The 11,467-nt window shown below is 33.8% G+C and overlaps 1 protein-coding gene across 3 annotated transcripts in view; it reads left to right on the forward strand.

The window, feature by feature from the left end:
* cplx2b (complexin 2b) overlaps positions 1 to 11,222 on the forward strand; it is a 36,870-nt gene extending 25,648 nt beyond the window's left edge. For all 3 annotated transcript variants that reach the window (XM_016455364.1, XM_016455365.1, XM_016455366.1), the window contains exons 3-4: positions 6,851 to 7,026; positions 9,848 to 11,222. In XM_016455364.1, coding sequence (XP_016310850.1) covers positions 6,851 to 7,026; positions 9,848 to 10,045 — 374 coding nt within the window. In that variant the 3' untranslated portion in view covers positions 10,046 to 11,222. The remainder of the gene's footprint in view (positions 1 to 6,850; positions 7,027 to 9,847) is intronic.
* Positions 11,223 to 11,467: the final 245 nt, after the last annotated feature.

Here is an 11,467-nt window from a genome sequence, read left to right on the forward strand (position 1 = left end):
CACAGACACAAATGCTGTTGTACAGTTAAACTAAATCCATTACGGCTGTCGCGAATAAAATGCAAATGAAATGAAAAGTGTTGACCACAGCATTAAATTTAGATCTGCTCAATGTTGCGCCATGATTTTTTTACGAGTTTTTACAGTGTTGCACATTATAATATTATATTATATATACATATTATATATATGCTCTTTTGTTTATTTTGATTGCTTCCATTGTCCTCATTTGTAAGTCGCTTTGGATAAACGCGTCTGTTAAATGACTAAATCTAAATGTATAACCAATCACGCACGAGTCGGTTGAGCTTATGAATGCAATGGCCAATCAGATGCGTTCAGATGAGTTTTTTTGTTCACTGCATGCGAATTCTCTCAGCATAAACAACAAAGTGCAGATGTACGTATGATGTAAGTAAGAGATTCATTCATCAAACTGTGTATAGACAGCTTTACTGATTATAAGGGGAAAAAAATATATCAAAAAACTACTTACACAGTGTGATATATTTCATGCAGTTGTGTATTTACATTATCCCAAAAGTTCCCAAGGATTTGTAAAGCCAGAGAAATTCCAATTTTAAATAATGACTCGTCCCTGGTCATTGTCGCCTGCTGCTGTACAGTTAAACTAAATCCATTACGGCTGTCGTGAATAAAATGAAAATGAAATGAAAAGTGTTGACCACAGCATTAAATTTAGATCTGCTCAATGTTGCGCCATGATTTTTTTACGAGTTTTTACAGTGTTGCACATTATAATATTATATTATATATACATATTATATATATGCTCTTTTGTTTATTTTGATTGCTTCCATTGTCCTCATTTGTAAGTCGCTTTGGATAAACGCGTCTGTTAAATGACTAAATCTAAATGTATAACCAATCACGCACGAGTCGGTTGAGCTTATGAATGCAATGGCCAATCAGATGCGTTCAGATGAGTTTTTTTGTTCACTGCATGCGAATTCTCTCAGCATAAACAACAAAGTGCAGATGTACGTATGATGTAAGTAAGAGATTCATTCATCAAACTGTGTATAGACAGCTTTACTGATTATAAGGGGAATTTTTGAGAGTGCTTAAACTCGCGCTACTCTCTTAAAAATAAAGGTGCTTCATGATGCCATAGAAGAACCTTTTTGTCTAAATGGTTCCATAAAGTTCTTGAGATTATAAAAAGGTAAGAAAGAGATGGTTCTTTAAAGAATGTTTGACTGAATGGTTCTTTGTGGATCCAAAAATGGTTCTTCCATGGCATCGCTTTGAAGAACCTTTTAAGCACCTTTATTTTTAAGAGTGTAGACTTAAGTCAGTCATAATATTCTTTGACAATGTAAATGTTTTTTGCTCGCATTCTCTTTACAATTTTTTCGCTGTTTCAATAACTGTGGACGGTACGGGTAATAAAAAAACGAGTTCATTACCTCATCCGTGATCATCCTCCTTCATAGCGTCATCAAGCTTTGCCTTTGTTATTGTTTTGAAAATGCGACCTCTAGCGGCGAAAACGTACATATTGTGACTTTTAAAACAAAAAAGTTTCTAGCTTAATGCATTCTTTTTTATCAACACTTAAATGTGGGTGTTTCATAAAAAACAACATTTTGAACAAAAAGATAAAATCATGTCAAGTCTACTTCCGGATCTGATTCAGAATGATGGTCAAAACACAGATGGAGTCGATTGAGTTCATCAACACATCCAAAGCTTCACAGTCCTAAACCACTTCCTGGCTTGTTATTTCATTCAGTAACGTTAGGCAGTTTTGTGTTATATGCTGTTTAATGTTTGACAACCAGGTTCATTTGCATATTCATCTGCTTACATACGAGATCGCTTGTTTCTGTTTCTTCTTCGATGTGTTTTGATCCAGAGATTCAGTACTCTTTCAGAAGATGTGTAATAGCGCCCCCTACCGTAAAATTCCGTCAATGGCGAGGAAAGAGTTAATAGCTGTTTATCCATGCTTGGGCTGGTGTAAGTTTACGTGACATTATAAAAGGACATTATTACCCAAAATATCTCCAGATAGATACACTCACCAACTTATTAATCATTCTCAGATTCCTTTCTCTTTGCGTAAGATATTTTATTTAAGATGTTTGTTTTAGGGACTGTATAAAACACTAGCAGTGCTTGTGTTATAAAAAACAAGTCACCTATTTTACTACTACTACTACTTTACTGTTATAAAAGAACTTAATTAATATGCTAATTTCCTCAGCTCTGATAATTCACGCATCATTAAGTATTAGGCTGTTTCCAGAGATATTGGAATACAGCTCGGCTGCTGTGCAATCGTTATGCAGAGCCCAGATTTGCTCTTCCATCCATAACCATCAGTGCTGTTCATGCCAAGTGCTTTGATGTAAAGCCATGAAGTATCTGATAGAGGGATGCAGCTCTTTTGTTATGCTAACCATCCTCTGTGTGGCTTTAAACAGACATTCAGTGGCCTACATCTTACTTTAAGCTCTCAGGAACGGCAGTTGCATTGTGTTTTTAGAACAATTAATGTGATGTTAAAATCTGAAGAATGTTTACAGCTTAAAGTCGAAGTGTATTTTTTTTATTATTTATTATTGGTATTTTTAATTAGTGTTTGAACATCCTGACTGGCCCAACAACAGCAACAGCAGCTCAACCAATGGTGTGAGTTTAGGGTGGGGCTGTCTGTTTAATCAACCAAAGGCAGAAGAGAGGAGTGTTCAGGAAACCTGTTTGAGAAAAATCATACTTTTTGCCCTTTCTTTACACATACCGTACATACTAGCCGTCAATGTGCAGTTAATATTTGAACAGATGAATGTGAGACAGACTGAAGTTAACCTAAGAATACTGCAAAACAATCTTAATCTATATTTTCCAGTAAAAAGTCTTACTTGAAAATATTATATTAGATTATAATAGAAGATTATCTTAAATTACTTACATTAGGTATTTTTATTAGCAAATTGTTCTTTCAAAAAATCATAAATCTTAATTAATTTAGTTTGTAAGAAAAAAAATTGCCAGTGGGTTAAAAAAAAAGTAATAAAAAATAAAATTAATAATAGTTATAATAATAATAATAAATACTGAAAAAAATTCTTAATCTGTGTTTTCCTGGAAAAAGTCCTGTAAAATAGATAAATATCTGAGAAGCTTATATTAGCTTATATTAGAATATTATATTAAATTACTTAAACTAGGTATTTTTTATTGGTAAATTGCTTCTTTTTTTTTTTTTTTTTTTTAATCAAATTTTAAACCTTAATTAACATAGTTTGTAAGAAAAAAATGCCAGTGGGTTAAAAAAATAAATAAAGTAAATAATAATAATAAATACAGCAAAAAATCCTAATCTGTATTTTCTAGTAAATACATATTAACATCCTGTAAAAAAAGAATAAATATACTTATATAAAAGCAAACGATAGTATTAAATTACTCAAATTGCTGTTTTTTTCTTATTGGCGGAAAAAAAACCATAAACCTCCATTAATTGTTTGTAATTTTTTTTCTATTTTTTTTTTTCCAGTTTGTAAAAAAAAAAAACTTAATCTGTATTTCCCAATAAAAACATATTCACATCCTGTAAAAAGATAAATATACAAGTGAAAGAAGTTATATATATAGAAGTGAAAAGATATTAAATTATACTCTGTTTTTCTTTTCTATAGGTTTTTCATTAATATAGGTATATAATACATATATATATATATATATATATACAAACACATAATAATATATGTATATGTATATAAGACCCCTCATTGTCTCCTTTTATTCCTGACTTTGTTCAAGTTCAAATGTTAAGGCTTAGAGTAACAGTTAGAGTGACAGTAACAGAGCCCAAACTGGGCAGGTTGTTAATTATCGTTTCGGAAGCTTTGGTTTGGTGGGGGTTTATGGGCTTTGAATAACCCGAGGCAACAGAAACTAAAAGACTTTATACAGTCCTTGTGGACCATGGGAAACCTGCAACTTGACATGATATGAGCTCTGTTATGTCAGCTCAAGCTGTACTCGACACACACACACACAGACGGTTAAAGGCCACTTAAAGTGTACTTTGCCACTCCTTTCCTCTTCAGTGTCTTGAGTGTCATACAGAAGCAATTAAACACGTGAAGGAAATGCGTAGACCTTGACGCTGGATTTCAAATGCACACTCATACATTATAAATGACTGCCATTAATAATGAATGAGTGTACAGTTGCTTGTAGAGACACATTGTGCACAGCCATTATGCAAATGATCGATGACTTACAGCAATAGTACAGCATTTGCAACCAAATCTTGCTGAGACCGTTCACATCAGTCTGAATGATTCTCAAACTGTTTTTTGCATTTTATGGTTAGAGTGAACATCGAGGTATATGCAAACACAGCCATTTCTTAAGAGCATTTATTGCTGCACTGCCCATAATGACCTGCGGCTGTTGTTTGCTGAAATCAAAACATGATGTAGAATACACAGCGTGATAGGTAGAGCTGCACCAATGAAACAGATGGCAGAGAGAGGAGTGGCACATACATCATTCTGCTGTCTCTGTTTGCCTTCATCATTTTGGCTTCAGTATATCATCATATAAGCAGGTCGTGCAGTGCAAAACGTGATCAGTCTCTCTTCTGAATTTGTGATTGAAATATAGAATTACATTAGCGTTCAAGGTTTGGGGCTTTTAAAAGAAGTCGGTAACACTTTACTTGAAGGGGTGTGCATAAGACTGACATGACACCTTCATAATCATGACATGACACATGTCATGAATATGAAGGAGGTTTTATGCATGTTTATGACAACTGTCATTAAGTGTCATTCGCTCAGTTATGCAATTTTTAATGCAAAGATGACATTGTTTGAGATGTCTTTGTTATGGGCTATGGTTAGGGGTAAGGGTAGGGGTAGGGTTAGGTTAGGGTTAGGTCAAATAATGTCATATTTGCATTAAAAATGACATAACTGAGCGAATGACACTTAATGACAGTTGTCATAAACATGCATAAAAAACCTGTCATGTCATGATTATGAAAGTGTCATGTCAGTCTTATGCACACCCCTTCAAGTAAAGTGTTACCGTTTTTTTTAATGTTTTTGTCTCGTCGCTCCGGCCGGACAGGGCATCATCACAGTATGGTGAGGGGCGTAACATTTACGTCTCACGCTTGAGGTATTCGGCCAATCACAACGCACTGGATAGCTGGCCAATCACAGCACACCTCGCTTTTTCAGACCAATGAGCTTTGTAAAGGCGGGGCATAGAGGAGAAACAATAATGTACAGTATGTGGAAAATAATGTGTTTTTTGAACCTTAAACCGCATAAACACAGCCCCGGGCCCATATGCAAAAAATGTGTACGGCCCCCCAAACTTTATGGGCTCCAACTAGGTTAACTTAATTTAGGCCCTATTGTTGATTTTTCTGAAGTAAATAACGTTACGTGAATCGTGACTATTCACAAGCTGTTTTATTTACGGTATAGGCTAATGCTTGGAAATGATGTTTAAAGTTTTGGTTACACTTTACTTGAAGGGGTGTGCATAAGACTGACATGACACCTTCATAATCATGACATGACACATGTCATGAATATGAAGGAGGTTTTATGCATGTTTATGACAACTGTCATTAAGTGTCATTCGCTCAGTTATGCAATTTTTAATGCAAAGATGACATTGTTTGAGATGTCTTTGTTATGGGCTATGGTTAGGGGTAAGGGTAGGGGTAGGGTTAGGTTAGGGTTAGGTCAAATAATGTCATATTTGCATTAAAAATGACATAACTGAGCGAATGACACTTAATGACAGTTGTCATAAACATGCATAAAAAACCTGTCATGTCATGATTATGAAAGTGTCATGTCAGTCTTATGCACACCCCTTCAAGTAAAGTGTAACCAAGAAGTCTCTTACGTTCACAAAAATCCAGTAAAAATAGTAAAATTGCAAAAAATGAAAATGGTTTTCTATTTGAATATATTTTAAAATGTAATTTATTCCTGTGATGGCAAAGTTTTCAATATTGAAAACAGCTGAACTACTTAATATTTTTGTCTAAACCTTGATATATTTTTTTCTGGATTCTTTGATGTATACAAAGTTCAAAGTGTACTGCATTTATTAAAAAAAATGAAAAACTCAGCTAAGAATGCTGCAAAACATATTCTTAATTAGTATTTTTCTCTTGTTTTTGACTCAAAACATCCTTTAAACAACATATACTTGAGAAGCTAAATATTGTAAGAAATAGCATGATAATAGATATCTAAATATATTAGTATTTGTCTTACCGGATTGGCAAATATTTTTTTCTATATTTTATTAAAGTAAAATTTACTTTATTGTTTTTTTGTTTCTTTGTTTTTTTTAAATAAATTAATACATTTATTCAGCCAGGATGCATGCATGCATGCATTCTTTCTTTCTTTCTTTCTTTCTTTCTTTCTTTCTTTCAAGAATAATTAAAACAATTGCAAAAAAATCTAACAAAGTAACCTTCAAAAATATCTTATGGAATTTATTTTTTAAATTTGATTTTTATACATTAATTTTTGTATATGCTTCCGTGAAACAGGACAAAAAAAATTGATTTTAAAAAATTTACAGATTTATTTTACAATTTAAGATGACTGTTTTCCACATGTTTTTTTAGGATTCTTTCATGAACAGAAAATTTTTAAAAAAATAATAAGAGAGGAAGAAAGAAAGAAAGAAAGAAAGAAATAGAAATCTTCTGTAACATTATGAAAAAAAAGAAAAGAAAATCTGAGCCCAAACTTTTGAATGATAGTGTGACCAGTATTTCAGTATCAGCCATTGAAATCGGCTTATGATGTCTTTGCTCTTTATTGCACAGGGGCCACCAAAGACATGGGGAAGATGTTAGGTGGAGAGGAGGAGAAGGACCCTGATGCCCAGAAGAAGGAGGAAGAGAGGCAGGAGGCGCTCAGACAACAAGACGAGGAGCGAAAGGCCAAACATGCTCGTATGGAGGCCGAGAGGGAAAAGGTCAGACAGGCCATTCGGGATAAGGTACGCTTTCCACATTTCCCGTCCACTTCAGCTCCTTGTGACCGCTGATTAGACCAGGACGTTTGAATGAATTGGTAAACATGGCAGCATTTGCTAATTGCTAATCAATTTCAAACTAAAGCAGGATGAAGCCATTATACCTTGATGACAGGACTTAATGATTAATGTGTGTGTGGGAATAACACATCAAATCAGAATCTCCATTACGCTTTAATGAAATGTCACATTTGCAGGAGGTCTTAAGACAGCTAATTACTGCTAATTGAACAGCTCTTTCTTAAGAGAGGAAAGTAGCGTTAGTGTAAGCCAGAAGTATAAAGTCATTACAGGATCATGCATGATCCCAAATGATCATGAGAAGCACCATGAGAACATCTGGACATCTGGAGAGATATATATAGGGTACTTTAAAGTGATAGTTCACCCAAAAATGAAATTCTGTCATTATTTATTCACCCTCATGTCATTCCAAACACAACAGAAGATATTTTGAGAAATTTTGGTAACCAAACCATTTCGGTTCCCATCGACTTCCATTGTGTGGACAAAAAATACAATGGAAGTCAATGGGAGCTGAAACAGTTTGGTTACCAATATACTTCAAAATATCTTCTTTCATGTCCCACATAAGAAGTGCAATTAATGACTCAATAAATATGAAGCATACGGCCATATCAAACTCCTTAAACTGCCTAAATATGAGCTACTGATACTGAAAACTGCCCCAAGTCTCATCCATACAATCCCTGAATCACGGAAGTATGAAATGAACAAAGGTCAATAGCTGAATTTAGGAAAAGAACGAATGAAACACCATTAGTAACTCATTACATGTAATGTGGATTACGTAATCAGATTCCAAAAATTAAGTGCTTATATTATGTTACAGTAATAATAAGTGCTAATAATCAGATTACAATTTACACAATGGCAGTAAATTATTCATAATGTATTGATTTGTCATAATTGTTCTATTTTCTCTCTTAAATTTTCCTTCCTAAAAAATCCTACCACTTCTATACATTTGGTCTTCCAAAGTCTTCCAGTTTTATGGAACATCACACACCACCTAGTCATGTGACTATAATTACACAGAAAATGGAAAAGCCACACAATTAGTTTAATTTGACATTTTATGATTATGATTAATTATCAGCTTTTCATCTCCTCACGAACCCCAGTTTGGGAAAACTTGAAACTTGGCGTAATGTTTAGTGCACATTTTGATGTTGATAACAAAAAATGGAAAACATTTTCTTAACAGCTAGGTCAAAAGTAATCTAAAAGTAATCAAAAAGTACTCAGAATACATTACCTAATATGTGCAGTCCAACAGATTGTTACAAACTAAAATTTCCATTATGTAATTTGTAATCTGTAATGGACTACAATTTGTAAGTAATCTATCCAGCACTGCTAGCCACTGTAAAGAGGCATTTGTGTGTATCATGACCCACCAGGACCTGATGTGAGATCCACCAATCAGAAAGACTCCCACATATCAGTCAATTTTTTGATTGGTTAAAGTTAATAGAGAATATTTCATGTATTTTTAATTTATGTTTTTATGCCCTGGGGGCTCAAGTGCACATGAAATCAGCGCCTATAAACGTGAGGGTGAATAAATGATGACAGAATTTTCATTTTTGGGACAACTATCCCTTTAAGGCCAACATGTTATATAAGGGCAACAGTTAAATCCTACTACAAGATTAATGTTTTAATGTTTGGCCTTTATGGCCTGAAGAAATCATGAATGTACAATACAAAATTACGGAGCCCCGCACATGACATGCAAGAAAAAATAAATAAATCGTGCACACGATTACTATTTCGTTCCCTCGATTTGATAAATTGTGCGCACAATTTACTAATTCGTTCTCTCGATTTATAAATCGTGTGCACGATTTAGCAAATCGAGGGAACAAATTAGTAAATCGTGCGCACAATTTATAAATCGAGGGAACGAAATAGTAAATCGTGCACATGATTTAGCCTACTATTTTTTCCTGCATGCCATGTGCGGGGCTCCTTACAAAATAGTTTTTGTATATAGAGTTTCGGTCTTGAAACACAGCAATGGTCTTAATGTTCATAAATGAACCCAAAATAGGGCAACTAAGATGATATCACTATTTGATCAAAATAAAGCAGGAATTGATCATCTGCTTTTCTGTTAGTTGCATTATATAGAATATTATATATCAACTTAATTCTATTGTGGTATATAGTATAGTAAAGTTCTCAAGTATAGTATAGTACTCAGTCAAAAGTTTGGCTTGGTAATAAAGTGACAGTAAAGATGTTTGCAAAAGATTTCTATTTTAAATAAATGCTGTTCTTTTGAACTTTCTATTCATTCAGAAATCCTGAACAAAATGTTACATGCTTTCCACAAAAAAAATACGAAGCAGCACGACGGTTTTCAACATTGATGATAATAATAAGTGTTTCTTGAGCAGCAAATCAGCATATTCTAATGATTTCTGGAGGATCATGTGACACTGTAATAATGCTGAAAATTCATTTTACATTTTTAAAAATATATTCAAATAGAAAACGGTTCATTTAAACAGCAATAATATTTCACAATATTACTTAATTAACTGTATTTTTGATCAAATAGTATAATTTATTAAATAATATATCATATAGTATATTATATATCGCATAGCATTTTATTCATTTTATTTTATTTGATCCAAAAATAAAATTCACTAGAGCTATGAGAAATGGCATCATTGCAACATTTTCAATAGTCCACTACTCCTTTTCTTCTCATGTTTGATTACAACTTCATATCTTATGCATGTGTATATAGTATGGACTAAAGAAGAAAGAAGAGAAGGAAGCAGAGGAGAAAGCGGCTATGGAACAAGCGTGCGAAGGCTCCTTGACTCGCCCCAAAAAGGCCATCCCAGCAGGCTGCGGGGCAGATGACGACGAGGACGAGGAGAGCATTCTAGACACCGTTCTCAAATTCCTGCCCGGACCTCTGCAGGACATGTTTAAAAAGTAACAGACACAAAGCTGTTTCTCAAGAAAGATGGGTGAGGGGGGATTTTTGCCAAACAGGTGAAAGGCTTTTCACTGCCTTGACGGAATTTTATTTGTTCCCTTTCTTATGGATAGATACACAAATCATAACCCGACAACGTTTGCTCTTTTCACTGCCATTCAGGTTTGTTCAAATTGTTTACACTTTCTATAGATCTCTGTGTTTGTTTACTGATCACCAGGGTCTCTGATGCTGCCTTAGGTACTCAACGATCAGCCCCACAATAACAGCACATTGATACTGAGCTATGGCACTGGGAATATGATGCTTACTAGATTTATTTATTTAAAACACAGTGGGGTCAGAGCATTTTAAAACTGTAGCTTGATATAACTGCCCCTTCTTTCACAGAAGAATTGTCAGTGAAATGCAGTATGCTTTCAGTAGTTGCATGAGGTCAAAATATTACTATCTGATGAATCACGTTTGCCATCAGTGAATTTGATGATACGTTGCCATATGTAAATATGGGAGATGCTGATATACTTGCCACGTTAGACCACCTGAATGCTCAAATGGTTTGCAGCCTGGCAGTTCTCATTTATCTGTGACGTATTGTTATTTATTTTGATTCTTTCTCTATTTTTGTTAGTGTGAAATAGAACTTGAGATGACCACAAGTAATATTCACATTAGCCTTGCCGGCAAAAGCTCAGTAAGCGTCTCTGATTATCATTTTACAAACTGGACCAAATTCTCTTTACAAGTAAGAGTTATTCAAGATCTCAAAACCATACAGTCAGTCAGTGTTTCACAGCAAGTTCATCATTTTCAAAGCATGCAGATCTGATGTTCGATCACTCACAAATGACAATCAGAAATTAAGTGTTCTCTTCATTTTATGTTTGTTATTTGTAGGCTTCACATCCAAATTTTATTTAGACATGGCTCACAAAAATATTTGGGATGTTCCGCAATGTTAGAATACCTGCCTTAGCTGAATAGGATGTGAAGGTCTGACCTGACTTGTAATGTGCTTTTTAGAAAAAAAAAAAAAAAAGTAGGTAATTGTAACATTAAAAAGCAAAAAACAAGCCTACATGTATAATGAATTTAGTATTATTGCATAAAGTGCAGACATTGTTTTATATTGCAGCCAGTTTCATCCATGCATTAAAAATAATAATAATGAAAAAAGGTAATTGCATCTTTTTAGCTCACAATTCACACTTTGTTTCTCACAATTCAGAACTGCAAGATATAAACTCAGAATTGCAAGATGTAAACTTGGTATTTCAAGAAAACAAGTTTTGTTTTTTTCAGAATTTAAAACAAAAATTCAGTTTTTTTTTTCAAGTGATTGTGACTTTTTAATCTCGATATTTTTTTTCCTTGCAATTGTGGGTTTATATCTTGCACTTCTGTCTTTTCATCTCAGAATTG

Source organism: Sinocyclocheilus anshuiensis, unplaced genomic scaffold, assembly GCF_001515605.1.
Source record: "Sinocyclocheilus anshuiensis isolate Anshui unplaced genomic scaffold, SAMN03320099.WGS_v1.1 scaffold235, whole genome shotgun sequence".
Taxonomy (NCBI): domain Eukaryota; kingdom Metazoa; phylum Chordata; class Actinopteri; order Cypriniformes; family Cyprinidae; genus Sinocyclocheilus; species Sinocyclocheilus anshuiensis.